Source organism: Podarcis erhardii (genome assembly GCF_964252035.2).
Source record: "Podarcis erhardii genome assembly, chromosome: 9".
Taxonomy (NCBI): domain Eukaryota; kingdom Metazoa; phylum Chordata; class Lepidosauria; order Squamata; family Lacertidae; genus Podarcis; species Podarcis erhardii.
This window is the reverse complement of record NC_138512.1, coordinates 68,579,953-68,602,671: the sequence shown is the minus strand read 5'-3', so window position 1 is coordinate 68,602,671 and position 22,719 is coordinate 68,579,953. Positions and strand designations below refer to the sequence as shown.

Here is a 22,719-nt window from a genome sequence, read left to right as displayed (position 1 = left end):
TATTTTCAGCAAGGCATTTTGGGCAATGAGCAGTGGTGCTGGTATCTGAAAGGCCTTTTCCAAAATCCATGGTGAATCTGTGCAGCTTCTACATGTCAGTGGTGAAAGCATTTTATACAGACGTTCGAAGTAAATAATTATGCATAAAACCTTGCTGTGTTGTGTAGGTAAAATGAATATCGGAAAATGGAACCAATCGCCAAGTAAGCCTTAACAAATTTCATTTTTTTTTAAAAAAAAGAATGGTTTGAAGTTGGGATGATCAGCTTCTGAATAGCCGGTCCTTTAACAGCAGTTTGATCTGCAGCGAGTAAAACATTTAACTCTGTGCCATTGAAAGCTTCATCAGCTGAATTTGGCAGATCGGACCTTTGCTAAGGCAAAGGGCAGGACGATGACGGCCTCTCTGTGTCCCCTGACCAAACAGCAGTCGCGTTTGCAATAATGGAACATACGCTTCAATCTTGTTACTCATACTAATATCTTTCAGTTGCATATTGGCAATAGCAAAAAGCCATGTGATCCATTTAGAGGTTGACTGCAAAATGGAAAAATAAAGAAATGTGCAAAACAACATTACCACCAGCACACACTTAGGAAGTGTGAGTTCTCTGTCTCTCTCTCCCTTTCCTGAATGATGACAACCCCCCTTTTTCTAACAGTGTCTCATTTCATACCAAGTTAAAAAACAACAACACCGTTCAGTGTTCCTATTAATAATGGATGAAAAGACATTTTCCTAAGCTTCTCTACCACTAAGAATATTGCAAATGACAATGATGCCATAATAAAGTGCACACCTATGCTGGCTTACAAACAACACGATATGGTTTTGGGCCTTTTCTTTCTAAATTACTACAATACAATTGTGCTTCCAGTATGTGTTTATAGTTGTTGTTGTTGTTTAAAACCCGCATGTGCAAGTCACACATCTTAATCCTTGCAAGTGGGCATAGTATTGAGCTTTCCACAGGTGGACATTTGCTCCAATTTGGGGTGGGTTTTCCCAGGGAAAGTGGCGGGGCAAACGGAAAACTGCTCAGACTTGTGCTTACCAGGTGCAGGACAATCAAAGAGCAGGTGATCCCTTAGTCCAGGCTTCCTCAAACTCAGCCCTCCAGATGTTTTTGGCCTACAACTCCCATGATCCCTAGCTAGCAGGACCAGTGGTCAGGGATGATGGGAACTGTAGTCTCAAAACATCTGGAGGGCCAAGTTTGAGTAAGCCTGCCTTAGTCTATCACCCTATCCCTTTCCCTAGGGAATCCAAGGAAAGTATTCTAGTCCCTCTCTTTCAAAAAAAAAAAAAAAAAAACTGTGAAAAATATACAGTGGTACTTTGGGTTACAAGGGACGCGGGTGGCGCTGTGGGTTAAACCACAGAGCCTAGGGCTTGCTGATCAGAAGGTCGGCAGTTCGACTCACCATGACGGGGTGAGCTCCCGTTGCTCGGTCCCTGCTCCTGCCAACCTAGCAGTTCGAAAGCACGTCAAAGTCCAAGTAGATAAATAGGTACCGCTCCGGCGGGAAGGTAAACGGCATTTCCGTGCGCTGCTCTGGTTAGCCAGAAGCGGCTTAGTCATGCTGGCCACATGACCCAGAAGCTGAACGCCAGCTCCCTCGGCCAGTAAAGCGAGATGAGCACCGCAACCCCAGTGTCGGCCACAACTGGACCTAATGGTCAGGGGTCCCTTTACCCTTTACCTTGGGTAACAGATGCTTCAGGTTACAGATGCTTCAGGTTACAGACTCTGCTAACCCAGAAATAGTAAGATAGTAATAGTTAAGAACTTTGCTTCAGGACGAGAACAGAAGTCGCACGGCAGCAGCAGGAGGCCCCATTAGCTAAAGTGGTACCTCAGGTTAAGAACGGACCTCCAGAACAAATTAAGTTATTAAACCGAGGTACCACTGTGTGTATTATTTTTTTTAAAAGGTTTGTGGGAACACTAATTGAGGGGTGGGGAATAGAGAACATCATTGCACACTGGTTTGAAAACATGACCAACGCTGTACAGATGAAATGCATAGCAGCTGCAACTTTAGATGACATTATAGACAGAGGCGCCAACTTGTGAGGGAGCTGGGGGACACACGTCGTGTGTGCGACATCCTGGCATTGAGTCAGGACATTGGGAGGAGCTAAAGGGCAGAACTGAATATGGTGGCAGCACAGCTTCAATGGCTGGCGGCTCCTGCTGCTCCTGCTGCCACCATCACCAGACAGGGGTCGCTTCCCCCTCCTTCCCCTCTGCAGCAGGAGAGGAGCAGAAGGACCTGTGCACTGAAACCACGCTTGACTCCATGCTTAGCCCTGATTCTTTTGAGCGTTTGCCCCCCCAAAAAAAATTTTGGGGGGCGAAGGGTTGGGGCCCCCAGGCAATGACCCCCCTGCACAAAGGTGTGTGCAATTGCAAACTGTTATTTACAAAAGTGTGAAGGAAATGATAGGTTTACAAAATACAGTTAGTTTGCTTGTTATATACATAGGTCAAAGGTAAGATGGTTAAGTCCAGTCAAAGGTGACTGTGGGGTTGCGGCGCTCATCTTGCTTTTAGGCCGAGGGAGCCGGTGTTTGTCCACAGACAGCTTTCCAGGTCATGTGGCCAGCAGGACTAAACCACTTCTGGTGCAACGGAACACCGTAACGGAAACCAGAGCACATGGAAACGCCGTTTACCTTCCCACCGCGGTGGTACCTATTTATCTACTTGCACTGGCATGCTTTCGAACTGCTAGGTTGGCAGGAGCTGGGACAGAGAAACAGGAGCTCACTCCGATGCGGGGATTGGAACCGCCAACCTTCCGATCAGCAAGCCCAAGAGGCTCAGTGGTTTAGACCACAGAACTCATGCAAGCATGCCCCCCACCCCTTGTATCTTTTGAGCTCTATTATCTCACATGGGTTGCATGACTTCTGTGGCAGCAGGGCCAGGATGATGTGATTCCCTGTTTGGGGACTCAAGACGTTGGAAGATATGCGATTGAACCTCTGTATGCAAAGCAAAATTAATCAGCCAATTAAAACCAATCAAAGTTTTAAATGCATAGGCTTTCTGCACCCCAGAGACACTCCAGTTAATTACTAATATCTCAGGCTGCGACCTCAGCCCAGAACAAAACACAGGATATCAAGAGACCACCTGGAACACTTTGTACACCACCTTGGATTCTGTGGAAGGAAGAAGGGATATAAATGTAGTAAATAATTATTTCCACTCTAGTCATTTTCGCCTTTGATAGGAAAGGAGTTAGTTTTCCAGACTTCAGTGCAACCTGGTGAGATTCTGCAGAAGAAGCAATATGACTCTTCCCTTTTTTCATCTTCATTTTCTTCCTCCAGGGTACAATTAAAGTAGTGCTCCCTTAGCATTATTTTACCTGACTGCAGGTTTCTTTCCGGTGCTTTAGAATTCCGAAACCTAGCCTGACACTTTATTGCCTCCCTTTGAAAAAGGAACACGGAAATCTTTTCCTAATTGGTACGTGCGTTACAAAGAAGTGCCATCCACACAATGCGTCCCTATGAAATCTCATTGGGCTGCGGAATAACAAGGCTCATTTTTTTCTGAAACTCTGCTATTAGGCTGGTCTGCCCTTGGCAGCAGATTTTTGAGGTACCATTAAACAGCAGGAAATTGGCTATCATTTAGATTATTCTTACATTTTGTTAAAACCAAGGAGAGGGAGCATTTGGCTTTTCTGCCTCAGGCACCAAAATATCTTGAGCCAACAGAGATGAAAAAAGATGTACCATCTAACATAACAGAAGACCATTGGGGACAGAGAAAAGTTAAACACTGCAACTGGGGAACAGAGGAAGAATGGAAGTGAAATGGATTGGATGGTCTCCGGCAGGGGTCAGCAAACTTTTTCATCAACAACATCTTGAGGGGCAACGCTGACACCAAACCCTACATACCGTATTTTTTGCTCTATAAGATGCACCTAGTTTTTGGAGGAGGAAAACAAGAAAAAAAATATTCTGAATCTCAGAAGCCAGAACAGCAAGAGGGATCGCTGCCCAGTGAAAGCAGCAATCCCTCTTTCTGTTCTGGCTTCTGGGATAGCTGCTCAGCCTGCATTCGCTCCATAAGACGCACACGCATTTCCCCTTACTTTTCAGGAGGGAAAAAGTGAGTCTTATAGAGCAAAAAAATGGTACATTAAGCAAAATAGAAACATTGCCACCCGACCCCCCCATCCTCCCCCCTCCCCCCCAATGTATCAACAAATGAAACTGATTTGTAAAAATGTTACATGGAAAAAATAGGAGAGACATTACACATACTTCTGTAAAACAAGAAAATATTTAATAAAAAAAAAAACACAAAAAAAACCTTGGCCCTCCAGATGCTTTTGGCCTACAACTCCCATGATCCCTAGCTAGCAGGACCAGTGGTCAGGGATGATGGGAATTGTAGTCCAAAACATCTGGAGGGCCAAGGTTGAGGAAGCCTGATCTAGGCAACACTGAGATGGACCACAAGTGTCCGTGTATAAGGAAGCTTCTCGTTTCAGTGGCCTTTGGCTGCCTGTTGAGGGTGCTTAGCTGTGCCTTAAAAAGGTAAAGGGACCCCTGACCATTAGGTCTAGTCGTGGCTGACTCTGGAGTTGTGGCGCTCATCTCGCTTTATTGGCCGAGGGAGCAGGCGTACAGCTTCCAGGTCATGTGGCCAGCATGACTAAGCTGCTTCTGGCAAACCAGAGCAGCGCACAGAAACGACGTTTACCTTCCCGCCGGAGTGGTACCTATTTATCTACTTGCACTTTGACATGCTTTTGAACTGCTAGGTTGGCAGGAGCAAGGACCGAGCAACTGGAGCTCACCCTGTCGCAGGGATTCGAACCGCCAACCTTCTGATCGGCAAGTCCTAGGCTCTGTGGTTTAACCCACAGCGCCACCTGCGTCCCTGTGCCTTACACTTGTATATTTGAGTAAATAAATAAAAATGTTACAAAGCAAAAAAAAGCCCAACAAAAAACCAACATCTTGAGGACACCAGGTTGGGAAAGGCTGGTCCAGACAACTGAGGCAGATGGAACAATGGTTTGACTTGGTATATAAGGCAGCTTCATACAAAACCAGATTCTGCCAAAGATGGACATTTATTTTGATCTAGCAGGTCTTACATCCTTAGGCTGTTTGGGAAACTGCAGTTACAAAATGCATATTTGATATTACTGTAATGGGCTTTCCCCTCCTTTCGCATTAGCCGTAATGACCCTATCTCAGAACAGCTGCCATGGCAATTCAATGCATATGCACCCATCACTGCAGCTTGCGGCTTCTGAATAGACACAAGGCAAACAAACATGGGATTTCATGTGGGAATGTGGACCGTTTGATCTTTGAAGCCAGCTGGTGAAACGCTTCCATGTTGTCGCAGGATATAGAATGCGCTCTGTCAGTCTTCAGACTTTGCCAACCTGGTGCCCTCCAGATGTTCAGTTCTGCAACTGGCACCAGCCTCAGCCAGGGCCAAGTTGGTGAAGGCAGAGTCTGTGTATATTTAGAGGAATGTGTGCAGAAAATTGCATATAGTAGCAGAGGCAACATTTCCCAGTAGTGATGTATGGAAGTGAGAGCTGGACCATAAAGAAGGCTGATTGCCGAAGAATTGACACTTTTGAATTATGGTGCTGGAGGAGACTCTTGAGAGTCCCATGGACTGCAAGAAGATCAAACCTATCCATTCTGAAGGAAATCAGCCCTGAGTGCTCACTGGAGGGATAGATCATGAAGCTGAGGCTCCAATACTTTGGCCACCTCATGAGAAGAGAAGACTCCCTGGAAAAGACCCTGATGTTGGGAAAGATGGAGGGCACAAGGAGAAGGGGACGACAGAGGATGAGATGGTGGGACAGTGTTCTCGAAGCTACCAGCATGAGTTTGACCAAACTGCGGGAGGCAGTGGAAGACAGGAGTGCCTAGCGTGCTCTGGTCCAGGCGGTCACGAAGAGTCGGACATGACTAAATGGCTAAACAACAACAACAAGAACAAGCAGAGGCAACATAGGAAACCACAATATATGAGGAAAAATTGCTTGCCAAAACATGCATATTTGGAAAAAGTCAATGCAAAAATGTGTATATCAGGAAAAATTTGCACTAAAATGCTCACGAAATTTCATGAGGAAAAGAATTGCAACCTGATGTGGGACTTAAGACTGGGGGGGGGGGAGGGATGAAAATGAGAAACTGACAGATTCATTCATCCCTGCTAGTGATTTGGGACCCCAGATCCTGAGCCCCACCCTTCCAGAACCTGGTTCCACTGAAGTTAATGTAACCTTAGGGGAGCAAAGTCTTGCAAGCTTGAAAAGGTCAATATATTTTCTTTTCTTTCTTTTTTCAATTTCTTTTATTGATTTTCCACATTTATAACAAATATAACATATAAAAAACACAAAACACTTAAATCCATATTACTATACAACATTCTTATTCTAATCCTAGGCCTATCAGATACTTTCAAGTATCTTCTAATATATTACAATATTTAGCTAAATAGACCTTAAATTTCTTCCAGTCTTCTTAGGCACTTAGTACCTCGGGTTACATACGCTTCAGGTTACATACGCTTCAGGTTACAGACTCCGCTAACCCAGAAATAGTGCTTCAGGTTAAGAACTTTGCTTCAGGATAAGAACAGAAATCGGGCTCCGGCGACGTGGCAGCAGCAGGAGGCCCCATTAGCTAAAGTGGTGCTTCAGGTTAAGAACAGTTTCAGGTTAAGAACAGACCTCCAGAACGAATTAAGTACTTAACCCGAGGTACCACTGTACTCCTCTTCTTTCTGATCGCAGATTTTCCCAGTCAGTTCGGCCAGCTCCAAAAACTCCAACATCTTCATCTGCCATTCTTCTACCGAAGGACAATATATTTTCTACTTAAGATTCTCAAAGAAACAATCCTGCAAGGCTCTTTTATTATTGCCGCCTTCAGAGTTGAGAGGAGGTTCTCCGTTTTGAATCCCTCATCGCTTTCTCGATTCTGTGCATCCCTAAATAATGCAGTCCTGGCAATCTATCTGTCCTTGAGGATAAATGCGATAGCAGGAGAGTCTCTTCCGTCGGCTCAGGCTTTTGATCACAGTTCATGGGTTTTGCAAAACCTTGTACAGCAGCCCCTCCCAGAGCACTTCTGTTTCATCAAATGTGTCTGTTTGTGACTCCCCGTACACGTTCAGATTGTTGCTTGTTCTTGCAGCTGGCTCTGAAAATGAGTTCAGCTTCAAGAATGATTCACCTTGGAAGACACCGGCGAATGCCAGGATGTGACGCTTGAGTTATTCCGAATATCTGCATTTGGAGTTCCACCCTGAAATGCAAACGACGGCTGGGAGGTTGGCTTACCGCCTCATCTGCTTATTGATATTTATCTATTATCTATTTGCATACTTCTTAATACCATGACAGTGTGCAACAGGGATACAACATACAGTGGTACCTCTGGTTATGTACTTAATTTGTTCTGAAGGTCTGTTCTTAACCTGAAACTGTTCTTGACCTGAAGCACCATTTTAGCTAATGGAGCCTTCTGCTGCAACTGCGCCACTGTTGCATGATTTCTGTTCTCATCCTGAAGCAAAGTTCTTAACCTGAGGTAATATTTCTGGGTTAGCGGAGTCTGTAACCTGAAGCGTATGTAACCTGAAGCGCATGTAACCCGAGGTACCACTGTACATCATGGTGTCTGAAACACTGAGCCAGTAAGATTTGTGAAAATGACTGCACTGTTAAAAGACCTGGGAGGAAAGAAAAGTCTTCACCTGGTGACAAAATTAGTTTCTGGACCCAATTCAAAGTGCTGGTACCTCTAAAGCCTTAAACAGCTCAGGACCGCAATACCTCAAGGATTACCTCTCTCCATATAAAAACCAGCCCTGTGGTCATCCTCTGAAGCTCTTCTTCATGTGCTTCCTCCACAAGAGCTCCGGAGAAGGGATATTTTCTGTGGTGGCTCCCCTCTTGAGCAATGCCCAGGGCTTTTTTTTTTCAGCTAGAGCTCACTAGAACTCAGTTCCAGCACCTCTCAGGTGGGCTCCATTGCCATTATAAGAGAACAAGAGTGGCATTCATGGTGAGTTCTGGCACCTCTTTTTCTAGAAAAATAGCACTGGACGTTCCTATTTTCATTGGAGAAATGTTGGAAGCAACATCTCTGTTTTCCTTGGAGAAATGTTGGAGGGTATGCAGTGCTCTTCCCAGGAAGGCTCTTTGCTCCTTTGCTATATGTCTTTAGTTTAGAGGTCCCGGGCCCTAAGGAAGTCAGACTACCCTACACCAGGGCCAGGGCCTTTCAGTGATGTCTCCGAACTGGTGGAATGCTCCGTCCCATGAGACTAGGGCCCTTCAGGATTTAACCTCCTTCTGTTGGGCCTGTAAGACAGAGCTATTCCACCTGACCTTTAATTTGAATTCAGCCTGATCTTTTATTTCCCTTCTCTTTTTTTTTATAATAATATTTATTAAAAATTTTCAAATATAACAAAAAAGAAAAACATCCAAATTTAAGGCCTTGTTTTCAATGTCATCTTTCCAGGACTTCCCCTCCCCTCCCCCTCTTGTATTCCAATTCTTTCAAATAGGTTCAGCAAATTCTTACCCCAAATTTTAAAGTTATTATCATTAACCCAATTTAAAAAATATTTTCCCATCCCCTAAAATCAACCTGTTCCCTTCCACGAGTTCCCCCCTTTAATATACAGTACAGATTAACATAAAAAAAAATAGAAAAAAGAATAAAGTGTAATTTAACACCCTTTGGATTCCAAATTTCCCTCCCCCCTTTCCCGGTTGCGTTCCCAATGTCCGTCAATGTCTACTGTCATCCTGGAGCTCCCACATCTAAGCCATAATCCTTCACCAGTCCGCTTTGCCGTCTTTTTAATAGTCGTTGCCGTCTTTTGGTCCTCTTTGATTTCGAATGTCCAATCTTGGAAGGGGTCTATCTTCCAACTTTGTCCAATTCTTGTTATTCTTGTTGTTCTTGTTGTTCTCTCTTCTCCTCTTTTTTTTCCCCCCCTGCTCTACTGCATAAATGTTCTAATTCCAAAAAGCTTGTAATTCCTCTACAGAGGCTTTGTTATTCAGGAACAAAACATTACGTCAAGTCCCTTCCATTCTTCAATAGATAAATCTATTGTCTCCTTTAGTGTGTAGACCTCTGTAGACAAAATAGTGTTCCATTTCTGCAGTTTCCCAGGAGATAAAAAGTCCGATTCAAATTCCATGCCAGCAATACTTGTAATGACCCACAGCTCCTCTAGAGGGATTATAATAACTCAGTTTCCTTCCCGATCACACCCACCAGCCAAAGTAACTTATTATTCCTTGTTTTAAACAGTTTATATCCAATTTATAACAAATGTAACCAGCAAAGTCCTCGTAACAATGTTCTCTTTTTGTTCTTCAGTTTTGACAGCTCCTTTGACAGCTGTCAAAACCTCTATTTCTCCTCTCCCAGCGCTCTCACGGATCGCTCCCGGGGTTTCCGGGGGGGGGGGGTGTATTTTAATTCACATTCCACTTTTCTCCTCCAGCCCAGCTTATAATTTTCCATCGCGAAATTAGTAACTTTTACCAAAAAAAAGGTTGCACTCGATCTTAGTTGTCAGGTCCTTTGCTTTAGCTCCTCTACAACAGGGGGGAGGCTGACTTCCTTTTTGCACCTCCCCCGCTCGCTCCGAATTTAAGAAAAAATTTGTTCCCCTTTTTAATCCAAGTTCCAATTACTCACGGGTTATTCTTTTAGGTCCAGATTTTCAATGGAAGAAGTCAGCGCTCTCCGCCAAATGGCATGCGGCTTCGCTCGGCAGGGGAAGCGGAGGACTCACAGCACCCCCCCGTCACCCGCTCCGTAGCCTTTAAAAAGGCTCCTTCGCGTGGTCGGGGGGGGGCGCAAACGGTGCCCGCCGAGTCACCATGCCCATGGGTTTCAGCGCCCATGGTTTTTGAGGGTCCCCGCGTCGCTGGCGCGGTAGAACCCAGCCCCTGCCGAGCAGGCTCCCTCTGGAGCTCGGAGGGAGTCCGCCATTCGGCGATGGCGCCAACCCGGAAGTCTCCTTTTATTTACCTTCTCTTCCCTCCCCCTTCCCTTTTATGAAGATCACCCGCTCTGAGACCCCACAGCTAATTCTCCCCTGGCCTCCTCGCTGGCCCAAGTAGGACCAATTCAGCCAGCTAGCCCTGGTGGTTATATAATGCTTATTAGATGGATTTCCCTAAATTGATTTCTGAACTTTGAATTTTATTGTTATTCATGTTTTTATACTGTATTTTATGCTGTTTTTATAATTAAGTGTTTTAAAGTGTTTTAAATTTGTTGTTAGCTGCCCTGAGACTGGTTTTTGAACCGGGAAGGGCAGGGTATAAATAACATTTTATTATAATTATTATTATTATTAGCGCCAGGCAAAAATGTTTCTCTTTAGCCAGGCCTTTGACTGATGGAACATTCTATGTTTGTCAGAGAGGGTACTGTATATTGGTTTGTTTGTTTTTGTTTTATTATGCAGTTTGTGTCCTCATTTTGTATTTTTATGCTGTGAACTGCCCTGTAGTCTTCGGGTGAATGGCAGTATACAGATTTAATGAATAATAATAGTAATAGTAATGATAATGACAACAAAGTGGGTGCCAGGCAAGCTTCTTTGGGGAGAACATTCTTCATCACCCACCCTGAACCCCCACCCAGCTACGCCGCAACGGCCAACAACACTGGAGGCGAGGAGATGCAGAATGCGATGGCTTCATAGCACTTGTTTTCCTCAGTAAACATTATAGGGAAGAAGAGATGGCTTCATAGCACTTGTTTTCCTCAGTAAACATTATAGGGAAGAAGAGGGGACTTGATGGTTTCATTGGCAGCTCCAATGCCTTCTTTATGTTCCAGCTCTCACTTCCATATATCACTACTGGGAAAAACATAGTTTTAACTATACGGACCTTTGTTGGCAAGGTGATGTCTCTGCTTGGGGAACCTTATTTATTTATTCATAAAGGGTACTTACAGACTGCCCTCTCAGAAAACATCAGGGTGGAGTAGCACAGCATCGTAAAAATCTTTTAAAAAATCCATTCAAAACAATTGTTCTGTATTGACCAGCTACTCCAGAAAGATTTCAAACTGCACAACCAGAATTTATGGTGCAGGTAGATAGATATGTGGGAGGAAGCAATCTTCTGGGTGACATCGCAAAGAGCTCAGATCGTGAACTGATTCAGCATATCGGATGGCACAAGAGAGATGTAAGAAACACAGCTGTCATTTCCTCCTTTTTTCACTGATGCAGAGAGGTTTCTAATGGATATAGATCAGGGGTAGGCAACCTAAGGCCCAGGGACTGGATGCGGCCCAATCGCCTACTAAATCCGGCCCGCAGACGGTCCAGGAATCAGTGTGTTTTTACATGAGTAGAATGTGTCCTTTTATTTAAAATGCATCTCTGGGTTATTTGTGGGGCATAGGAATTTGTTCATTATTTTTTTTCAAAATATTGTCTGGCCCACCACATGGTCTGAGGGACGGTGGACCGGTCCACGGCTGAAAAAGGTTGCTGACCCCTGATATAGATGTTTGCTTGCTGCTCCAACTGTGCTCAACATAGCATCATTTTTCATGTGACCTATTTTTCTCTTTGCTAAGACTAGAATTCTGGAGTTAAATGCCAGTTCTGACCCACCAGTGCAAATACACCCCCCCTACTCTCAGAGCACTGTGCAGCTGTAACTAAAAACCTACCACAAAAGGTGGCCCTTTTCCTAAGCTCATTAGTTACCTTTCAGCTAGCCTTCATGGGGCTTTCTCCCATATTTTTGCGCAAACACTTGCAGAGTGAGTTACACTAATAATAGGAAGAGAAAGCTACAAGAGAGAAAGTCACATCAGGTTATCCTCGCCACATGCTTCCAGACCATCAGACGGTAAGAGAAAAATCTCTCCGGTACTGATCAGGCAGGGCGAAGATTCAACTTGCTCCTTAGGGAAGCTCTTGGGAAGGCAAATGGTGGATGCTGTTGCTCAGTAGAGCTCCTTGAGACTTTGAAATTAGATTGTTGAACTGTTATGCTGGAAGAGAGCCGTGTGTGAGACTTCTGATGGCACCTCCAGGAAGTTTGCATCTGGGGAACAAAGCTGGCCCTACCATTAGACAGGCTGGGGCAGCCTGCCTCCTAGAGATGGCAGATCTGGGGAATAATTGAAGCAGGGGTGCCAACTTGAATAAAATAAAGGTAAAGGTAAAGGGACCCCTGACCATTAGGTCCAGTCGTGGCCGGCACTGGGGTTGCGGCGCTCATCTCGCTTTACTGGCCAAGGGAGCCGGTGTACAGCTTCCGGGTCATGCGGCCAGCATGACTAAGCTGCTTCTGGTGAACCAGAGCAGCGCATGGAAACGCTGTTTACCTTCCCACCGGAGCGGTACCTATTTATCTACTTGTACTTTGACGTGCTTTCGAATTGCTAGGTTGGCAGGAGCAGGGACCGAGCAAAGGGAGCTCACCCTGTCGCGGGGATTCGAACCGCTGACCTTCTGATCAGCAAGTCCTAGGCTCTGTGGGACAGCGCCACCCGCATCCCAAATACTGCCACACATAATCACATGCCATGGCACACATACATTTGAATGGCAATGCCCATCAGCTTTGCGGGGCCCTGGGCCCCTCAAATATTTTATTGGGGGAGGCAAAGGCCCCTAGGAGTTGGCAGGTGACTTGCATTATCTGCATTTTTGTTTTGTTTTACTAGAATCCCTGTAATGGTGTTTAAAGGTTTAAGACCAGAGTGCATTGGATCTCTTCATTGTTAAAACATACGTAGCTTATCTGTGTTGAGTGATCCAGAGGATGCAGCTTTTTAGTTTTAAACATCAGGTGTACCTTCCTGAATCAAACTGAGCTCCACCTGGTCCATCTCTAGCTGCAAGAACCCCAGCAATCAACAAGCACAATGGATTATATTCTATGCTAGTCAAGCTCAGAGGAGACCCATTGAAATAAATGGACGGAGTCCATTAACTGGTATGCTCAAAGTACAAATTAGTTGGATACTTCACCCAGTTAATGGAGCCAATGGACCACAATCCAGCTACTCCCCCAGCCCTCTGTTAATTTATTATTATATTTTAACCATCAAGCAGCGTGTGTGAGCCCTTTGGAATTTTTTTTGTCTCAGGCTCTGGCAATATCAGCCGTGAGTAAGACACTTGTTTCTGGTGCCTAGCCTTTTGGTTTTATTCTTTTATTTTATTTTTATTTATTCTTTTAATTTCTAGAGAGAGCTTTAAAAGGAAAGAAATGTGCATTATGGTGTCTTAATAAAGAACTAAAATACCTGGATGTAGACTAAGAAGGTAACAGAAAAAGGCGCCACACTCACCAAAATTGGGGATGCAATCCTATACCCACTGGCTTGGGAGTTAACCCCATTGAATTCAATGGGGTTTACTTCTGAGCTTGCAACTCTGAATTAGGACCAGCCCAATAAATTTCAACACCTTCGGCATACCACAATATGGTGTCCCTGTCAGGGAAGAAGGGATGAGTGAAGAACAAGCGGAGCAGGAATCAAATCAACCTTACCCAATATTAAAGTGGGAATCAAAGGCCATTGCATGGGGGGGGGGGGACGGAATATACACAAAGTATCAAATGTGGTGACAGTAATAATAATGCAACAAAACGACAACACCACAAACTGGCTTATAAGTATAAAACCAAATTTACTAGAATAATAACTAGAATAGAGAGAGACTTGTAACCATTCAAGCAACAAACATACTAAGGTGCCATGTGCAAAACAAAACCTGGAGATACTGAAAACATGGAGTGGATAAATGTACAACTGTATCTTAACAAGTTACATGTGCAATAAACGTTATACAGACTGGATAAATGAACCGTTCAACAAGTAGCGTAAGTCCAGTCACAGAACGGCAACCCCGTGCCGCCACAATGGCAAGGGTAGCACACTGGAGAATATGAAAAAGTTTTTCAAAGCTGTTTTTTCAAAGATTGAACTGGATGAGATGTTCTTCCGTGGGTCTTGAGTTGGAAACACAAAGCCATATGCATGGATCAACCACAGGAACGCAAATCAAAGCCACCGCCCTGGTGAGAATAGCGCAAGTGGGCAAAAGGAGACCTGTTCTCCGGATATATTACAGGTTTCGCTACATGCTTCATCAGTCTGAAAAGCCAGTCATACAAAACAGTTTGCTCAGGATAAAGAAAGTATTCACAGGCACAGGGGGGAGAAGGGGCCTGCTCTGAATCAGAGCCCAGGAGACTCCAAAGGGCAGCCCCTGTTATTTCCCCACTGGGGTGTGAGGAGACCAGCAGCACCTCCTATTCGCTGAGAGGCCACTGTTAAGGCGGCACATGGGGGGGGGGCTGCCAAGTAACTGACAGATATGGCCTCCAGGATGTGCACTGCACATGTTGTTACCACCACCGCAGTAGCAGCGCCAGGCAAGGCACTTTTGAAGGCTAGATCTGCTGCCCCTGTGGCTATTGCCACCCGAGGCAGTTGCCTCACCTTGCCTCTAGGTGGGGCAGCCCAGCGCTGAACCACGATGCGGGAAACTACAAAAAGTTCCCTTAATACTTCAGCGTCAGCAAATCAATTTTAATTGTGCTCTGCCTTGGGAATCTTCGATTGAGAAGCAGGTTAAAAATAACCTTATTAAATAAATAAACAGCCAACGGTCACAGTGTGCTTTGAGCTAAGCAGTTCTCCAATATGGCACAAAAAGTGATGATCTTCTGTAAGGAATTGGTATGTCAGTGATGAAGGAATTGGTATGTCAGGGATCGGCAAGGTTTACCTCACTTGGACCGCTTCACTCCAGCGGAGATCCCTCTGTGAGCCAGATTGTGCATGAGCGCCGGCAATTTCCAGTGTCTGCATCTGCGCATATGCGATTTCCGGCCCCGCGGAAGCAAGTCCCTGCACCGTGCTGGTTTAGCGCAGTGCAAGGGAACTTGCCGAGTGGGCAGCTTGGTTCGGGGGCCAGTTAAATGACCCCCGTGGGTCGCTTGTGGCCCATGGGCCTTAGGTTGCCTACCCCTGGTTTATGCGTTGGGAGGTACCACTCTTACATAGGCGTGTTTACTTAGAAGTTGTATGGGATTTATGGGTTAAACCACAGAGCCTAGGGCTTGCCAATCAGAAGGTCGGTGGTTCGAATCCCCACAATGGGGTGAGCGCCCGTTGCTCGGCCCCTGCTCCTGCCAACCTAGCAGTTCAAAAGCACATCAAAGTGCAAGTAGGTAAATAGGTACGGCTCCAGCAGGAAGGTAAATGGCGTTTCCGTGTGCTGCTCTGGTTCACCAGAAGTGGCTTAGTCATGCTGCCCACATGACCCGGAAGCTGTACGCTGGCTCCCTTGGCCAATAAAGCGAGATGAGCGCCGCAACCCCAGAGTCGTCCATGACTGGACCTAATGGTCAAGGGTCCCTTTACCTTTGCCTAAGTATACCAATTAAGTATGTGGGTGGTGCTGTGGTCTAAACCTCTGAGCCTTGGGCTTGCTGATCAGATGGTCGGCGGTTCGAATCCCCACAATGGGGTGAGCTCCCGTTTCTCTGTCCCAGCTCCTGCCAACCTACCAGTTTGAAAGCATGCCAAAAAGTGCAAGTGTATTAACAGGTACCGTTCCGGCAGGAAGGTAAACAGCATTTCCGTGTGTTGCTCTGGTGTCAGTGTTCCATTGCACCAGAAGCGGCTTAGTCACATGACCTGGAAAAACATCAGCTGCGGAAGAACATCAGCTCCCTTGACCTGTAAAGTGAGATGAACGCCACAACCCCAGAGTCGTTCGCGACTGGACTTAATTGTCAGGGGTCCCTTTACCTTTAAGTATGCACTGGGTTGCATCCTTTCAGGCAGGTTGTTTGCAGGGTAAGGTGTGTCAAAACCCATTGATTCCACCCCCCCATAGGTTAGGTGCACCCGACTTCCATAGGACTGAGCTATTGCTTGAGTGCAACCCCCATGAAGACAGTGGGCCCTATCCTGGGATTCACTTTACTATGCATTGGCTGAGGCTGCACGGGGTACTAAAGAGATAAAACTAAACATCAGAAATAACTTTCTGACAGTAAAAGCTCTTCCTCGAGAGGTTGTGGGCTCCTTCCTTGGAGGGATTTTAGCAGAGGTTATGTGGCCATCTGTCATGGATGCTTTAGTTGAGATTCCTGCATTGCAGGGGGTTGGTCTAGATGACTCTAGGGCAGGGGTCAAGAAACGTTTTCAGCAGGGGGCCGGTCCACTGTCTCTCAGAACTTGTGGGGGGCCAGACTATATTTGGGGGGGGGATGAACGAATTCCTATGCCCCACAAATAACCCAGAGATGCTTTTTAAATAAAAGCACACATTCTACTCATGTAAAAACATGCTCATTCCCGGACCATCTGCGGGCCAGATTTAGAAGGCGATTGGTCCGGATCCGGCCCCCGGGCCTTAGTTTGCCTACCCATGCTCTAGGGGTCCCTTTCCAGCTCTACGATTCTATGATATACAGGTGGGAGGAAGGTCCACTGAAGGCAGAACGGGACTTACCGCGGAGAAAATAATAATTGCGGAGAGTAGAACCTGCAACAGAATCCAGCCCTTAAAAAAAACACACCGGGGAGCTGAGCTCAAACCAAATGCTATCAGTTACGCGGGCTGGCTCTTCGGGTTCCATTCATAAGAAAAGCGCTGGCGAGCGATTGGTCGCTTCGACGCAGAGGGCGTGGCCAGGCCCCAGCGCCTCCGAGCCGATTGGCTGCTGGGAGGGAAAGTGGGCGGGGCTTCCCCGCGGCAGGGAGACGGTTGCCAGGGACGCCGCAGCCTCTGAGCCTGCGCAGCGTCGGCGATGGCGGGCATCGAAGGTGAAGACGCCAGCGCCACTTTGGACCACATCCTTACCCAGTTCAACACCTATGAGGATTACCTGGATTCGCAGATCACCACGCAGGATCTGTATTACTTGGAGGCGAGTATCTGTCTCTCTCTCTGTGTGTGGGGGTGGCTCGCACTCCTGAGAGTCGAGAGGTCGCCTGAGCATGTGCAGAGTGCATTGCAGCCCTGGAGCCCGGGTGGGGTAGGGGAGAAACCCCAGCAGCTTGAGGAGCAACTGCAGAGCAGGTTAACTTTTGCCAGCTCCCTGCTCTGCTTTTGCTGCAGTTCTTCTCCCTGAGGGGAGGGAAGTCGGATTATCTCTTGAGGACCAGCCTCCTCTGATACGCAGTAGCTGGGCTTCACGCCAGATTTTGCAAAACCGCCCCCCCACTCAAAAAAGCCCTCCCCCCAATTTTTTAAATTGATTTTCACAAAATTGTAAACAAACAAACAAACAAACAAACATGAATCATAACCTTATGAAAACTAATTAACGTTGTTAAGTGACTTCCTCGTTATCCCCCTAATTGAATTTCAATGCATATCATTTTAACGGTTTTCCAAATCAAAATTCTTAGAATCTTAACTTAATCACTTAACATCGTTCTTTCTTCCCCATTCAACATTCAACATAATTCGTCACATTACATATTTAAATCCTAAACCTAACTGGTATTTGCAAGCTTTTCCCAATTAATTTAACTTAACGTATTTAACTAAATAATCATTAAATTTCATCCATTCTTCCTGGTACTCCTTCTCATTCTGGTCACGGACTCGTCAGGTCGGCTAGCTCTGCAAAAAAGCCCTTTTTATTGTGGGTGAGGTGATTAAAAAGCAAGTAAAAAAAACACACACACATACTGGGCTGACTTGAATTATTTTTGGGCTACTGAGGGAGCAATGTCTGTTTTGGAACTTTTTAAAAAAATCTTCTGGATAGTGAGCCTTCCATTTATTGTGAACACCCTGCTGAATGTTTTCTATTGATGTCATAGCAGTCAACTATTTTTTTTTTAAATATTTTTTTTAACAATTTCCACACAACAGCATATCCAAACATATCATTTTAATTCTCCCCCATCCCCTCAAACCCTCCCTCCCTCCCCTCCTCCAAAGACTTCCCTCAGCTCCCCTCTCTGATTTCTCAACACGATTATTCTCTGCATGTTATAAAATTATACGAATCCTTACATTATCTGTCTACTGTTGTAAACAAAAATTGCCCTTTTCCCTTATGGGGTATCCAAGAGCCCATATAGAGTCCTTACATAGGTTCCCTATTGGTAGGAGAGAATAACAGAGGCCAACCAGAGAATATTGAGAAGCAAAAGCAGCTAATAAGCTTGATCTTTCTTGAACTGTTGCAACAAGGTGCTCCCCTCACCTGCAGGAGAGAGGAGGAACCCCGAAAAATGGTGCGCAAGGCCTTATAAAGACTTTTGAAATTGCCACCCTGTAGATCAAGACCACCCCCAGAAACATCATGCATACATCACAGAAGGGGTGTAACCTAAGACCACCCCTCAGATACATCATACCTACATCAAAGAAAAGGCGGTCTTAAAACAGAAATTAGAATGTTGTTTTTCTCCTGTCTGGTAGGTTACTTGATTGGATTGCCTGGGTAGCCTGGCCAGTCTTTTGTAATGATAAATACTTAGTTCCTGAGCCATTTCACAGGTTCACACCCTATTCATATCTTAAATGTGCCCTTAAGACAGGATTTGTGAGGAAAGAGACAATGGGGAGGTTTCCCATTTTGACCTTGTAGAGAAAACATTTGGTCAGTTTGGGACAGTTTGGGAATCAAAATGGTTCCAGGTCGGTCTTCCTGTGCTGATCTATGTATGTGCTTGGTTGGTACAATTATGAACCTTTAACATATATCTAAGACCTCAAAATTCCTATCACACTACCATGTTATCAAGCAATAAATTTATATATGTTTATACAAAACATGCCAAGGAGTCCAGTTCATTCAACTGTGACTTTAAAGAAGAATGGGAATTTTTTACAAATTATTTAAAAAGACAACATAGCAGCCAACTCTTAGTGATCTTCACTCCCACCCCCCAATTTTTTTTGAGGGGGCCAGGCCCTCCCAAAATTGATGGGCATTGCCATTCAAATGGTGTGCGTACACCGTGTCATTTGATCAATTATGCAGGGCGGGGCTTATCTGCTCCCCCGCCCCATTTTACTCAAGTTGGCTCCACTGATTGCTGCAGTGGGTGGCTGGCTAATATCCTATCTATATTGTATCTATTTTTATTTGTTTAATTTCTATACCGCTTTATATTTTTAAGAAAAATCTCAAAGCAGTTTACAGCATATTAAATCAACAAAACATAAATCAAACAATCTGAAGAAAGTCAAATATAGAGTATACAGTCAAAGCAACATAACAGAAAACTAAAATATTATCTTGAAGATTTCAAAGTTAAACATTACAAAGGAGGTCAACTACAGAATGCATATTTAACATAGTAGGCCTGGGTGAGTGTGGGCCCCGTCACCTAGGCCAGGTGGAAAGGGCTTTGCAGGGAGCAGCCTTCTCACTCACAGCCGGGCGATGTTATATACTGCCATCACACTATATCAAGCCTCTGTACACTATAAAACATGGTTTAAAATGTAATAAACAAACATTGATAATCATTCAGGCAACTATTGATTATTATTATTCAGTTGCTTTATATCCCACTTTTCTGCATATATAAAACAATACAGTTAATATGTGTTTTTAGGGCGGGAAACAATCAGTGTCGATAAAAGCAAATAAAACAGTAGGGAAGGAACAGTTTTCAAAACCAATCTTAAAGCTGGAAGAAAAGGAGCCTGTTGGATCTTTCCATGGAGGTAATTTCATAGTTCTGGAACCACCACCAAGAAGTCTCCGCCAGTCGAATAAAGATGGCTCAGAGAGCAGCACCTCCAAAACTAATCTTGCAGCCCAAGCAGGTGAGACAGTTCTTAAGATCACCTGGCCCCAGGCTGTTAGGACTTGGCAAATACCAGCACTTTAAATTAAGCCTGGAAAGTAATATGCAAGCAATGCAGTTGGTATAATATCCATGCGATCTGCTCTGACTGCCACATTCCTGGTAACAAGTTAGCAGCCAAATTTTATACCAGTTGTGGTTTCTGAACTGTCTCTTAAGGCAGGCCCATGGGGAGAACATTGCAGTAGTCCAGTCTAGGTATAACCAGGGCACAGCGACTATAATGGTACACAAGGTGTGACACAAACTGCCTAGCACAGTGCAAGGCCTTCCCCTGCTTACCGTATTTTTTGGTCTATAAGACTCATTTTCCCCTCCTAAAAAGTAAGGGGAAATGTGTGTGCGTCTTATGGAGCGAATGCAGGCTGCACAGCTATCCCAGAAGCCAGAACAGCAAGAGGGATTGCTGCTTTCGCTGCGCAGCGATCCCTCTTGCTGTTCTGGCTTCTGAGATTCAGAATATTTTTTTTTCTTGTTGCGTCTTGTAGAGCGAATAATACGGTAACTGTGCCATTCTGAATAGCCCAACCCTTTTCAAATGCTTTGCTGTCCTTGTAGAGTGGAAGTTGCCTGTTCTTTCCTGAACTTAAGAAAAGAGTTATCTTCCACAAAGAAAGTCCAGCTTTCAGCAGCGGAGACTAGTCCTGTCCCCTTTCCATTCTGTAGACTTGAGGAAAGTGCAGATTCTGACTTTTACCAATAAAATGCTAAACGTAAGAAGCATTATCCTCTGGGGGCGAAAGTCAGTTTTTGGAAAAAGTCCCGACATAGTTTAATCCTGCAGGTTTTTATTATCTCCTCTCTCCTCTCCTGACTGCACATCATATCTCGTCCTTGCCCTTCATTAATCTCTTTTTGTTCCCTTGTTCCCTTTCCTGTGGCTTTCCTTTTTCGTTTTCTCTAATATGCTATGCCATGTGCTTTGACAATGAGACTCCAAGGGTGAGCATGTGGTGCAAGCCTCTCCAAGAGATATTTAAGAAGATTGTGGAGAATGTAGAGGAAAGTTGGGGCAGGCAAGGGACTAGAAAGGGGAAGAGATGAGTCATAAGACTGACAGGACAACTGACAGCTTAAATCAGGTGTGAGGATGTACACGGGTTAGTGTTAGAATTAGATATATTAAATATAATTAGCTGCTTCAGTAGAGCAGTGAATTAAGAGCTCACTGCAAAAACAATCTTTCCGCGTGGTTCTTTATGAAGAGGAATGCTAAGCTCTGCTCTTGAGATTAAAAATGTGGGAATATGAAGGATAACAAAATTGGAAGGCAGTTTTGGAGCCATTGTGCATTGGCATTATTTTTCTCCGTAACAGCAGAGTTGGAAGGCATATGCAGTTGTCGCAAACGGGGATCAAACCTGCAACTTTGGCATTGCCAGCGCTATGCTCTAACCAGCTGAGCTGTCAAGGAAGTGTTTACTTTAGGCCAGGTGTGTGGGACCTGTGGCCCTCCATAATTTGGTGAACTCCAGCTCCCTTCAGCGTGTGGTCAGGGATGGTGGAGGTTGTAGCTGATCAACTTCTAGAATGTTACAGGTGAGCTGGAATGTGTCCCTTTATTTAAAACAGCTGGTGCCCAACCACATCTATGTTCCATTTTCCAAAACAGCTGCTGCTATTTCACTGATGGGAAACAAAAAATGTTGAGGCCCCATCAGTGAAATGGCACCAGCTGTTTGGGAAAATCGGACATACGTGTGGTTGGGCATTGGGGTAGACAGTTCCGGGGTCAGCAAACTTTTTCAGCAGGGGGCCGGTCTACTGTCCCTCAGACCTTGTGGGGCGGCTGGACCATGTTTTGGGGAAAAAAATGAACCAATTCCTATGCCCCACAAATAACCCAGAGATACATTTTATATAAAAGGACACATTCTACTCATGTAAAAACTCTCTGATTCCTGGACCATCCATGGGCCGGATTTAGAAGCCGATTGGACCAGATCCAGCCCCCAGACCTTAGTTTGCCTACCCATGGGGTAGAGGATTTGCAACTGAATCATTCTGGTCTTCCTGAGTGCTATTTTTACCTGGAGGTATGCAATGCTACGCAGAACTGCCACCTTTTTTAGAGAAATGCCCTGGAAGCATTTGCCCAGGTTAGGGAAGGAGTCACAGTGGTGTGACAGGTTCCTGGAGCTCTGCTGCCCCCTTCCCAAAGCCCCGGGTGGGGGTGGGGGAGTGAGGCCTCTTCACCTGGGCAGCAGCTCTCCGGGAGGTGTTTGAGAGGGGAAGGGAATGTCAAGCAGCTAACCTGGCCTCACCACCCAGCTTTGGTGTCATGCCCCTCCCCCTCAGGCACCCAGAACCCCCCCCCCACTTGTCTTCTTGTAGAGGTAGCAGTAAAGGGACCCCTGACCATTCGGTCCAGTCGCGGACGACTCTGGGGTTACGGCGCTCATCTCGCTTTATTGGCCGAGGGAGCCGGCGTACAGCTTCTGGGTCATGTGGCCAGCATGACTAAGCCGCTTCTGGTGAACCAGAGCAGCGCACGGAAACGCCGTTTACCTTCCCACCGGAGCGGTACCTATTTATCTACTTGCATTTTGACGTGCTTTCGAACTGCTAGGTGGGCAGGAGCAGGGGCTGAACAACAGGAGCTCACCTCATGGTGGGGATTCGAACCGCCAACCTTCTCATCGGCAAGTCCTAGGCTCTGTGGTTTAACCCACAGCGCCACCTGCGTCCCTATAGTCTTTTGTAGCTCATTGCATTTGTACTGTGAGTAGTGCGTTAGCAGTGAGGCATGGATGTTAGGATCTCATAGACATATGCCATTCTCTGTCCCCTCCACAGAGGCTGTTCACGTTCTTGTGGAAAGT

General features: G+C 45.5%; 2 protein-coding genes across 4 annotated transcripts in view; both read left to right on the top strand.

Moving 5' to 3' along the window:
• Positions 1-22,719, top strand: part of FGF5 (fibroblast growth factor 5) — a 323,085-nt gene that overhangs the window by 47,032 nt on the left and 253,334 nt on the right. The window lies entirely within an intron of this gene.
• CFAP299 (cilia and flagella associated protein 299) overlaps positions 16,821-22,719 on the top strand; it is a 364,079-nt gene continuing 358,180 nt past the window's right edge. For all 3 annotated transcript variants that reach the window (XM_081877373.1, XM_081877371.1, XM_081877372.1), the window contains exon 1: positions 16,821-16,986. In XM_081877373.1, coding sequence (XP_081733499.1) covers positions 16,867-16,986 — 120 coding nt within the window. In that variant the 5' untranslated portion in view covers positions 16,821-16,866. The remainder of the gene's footprint in view (positions 16,987-22,719) is intronic.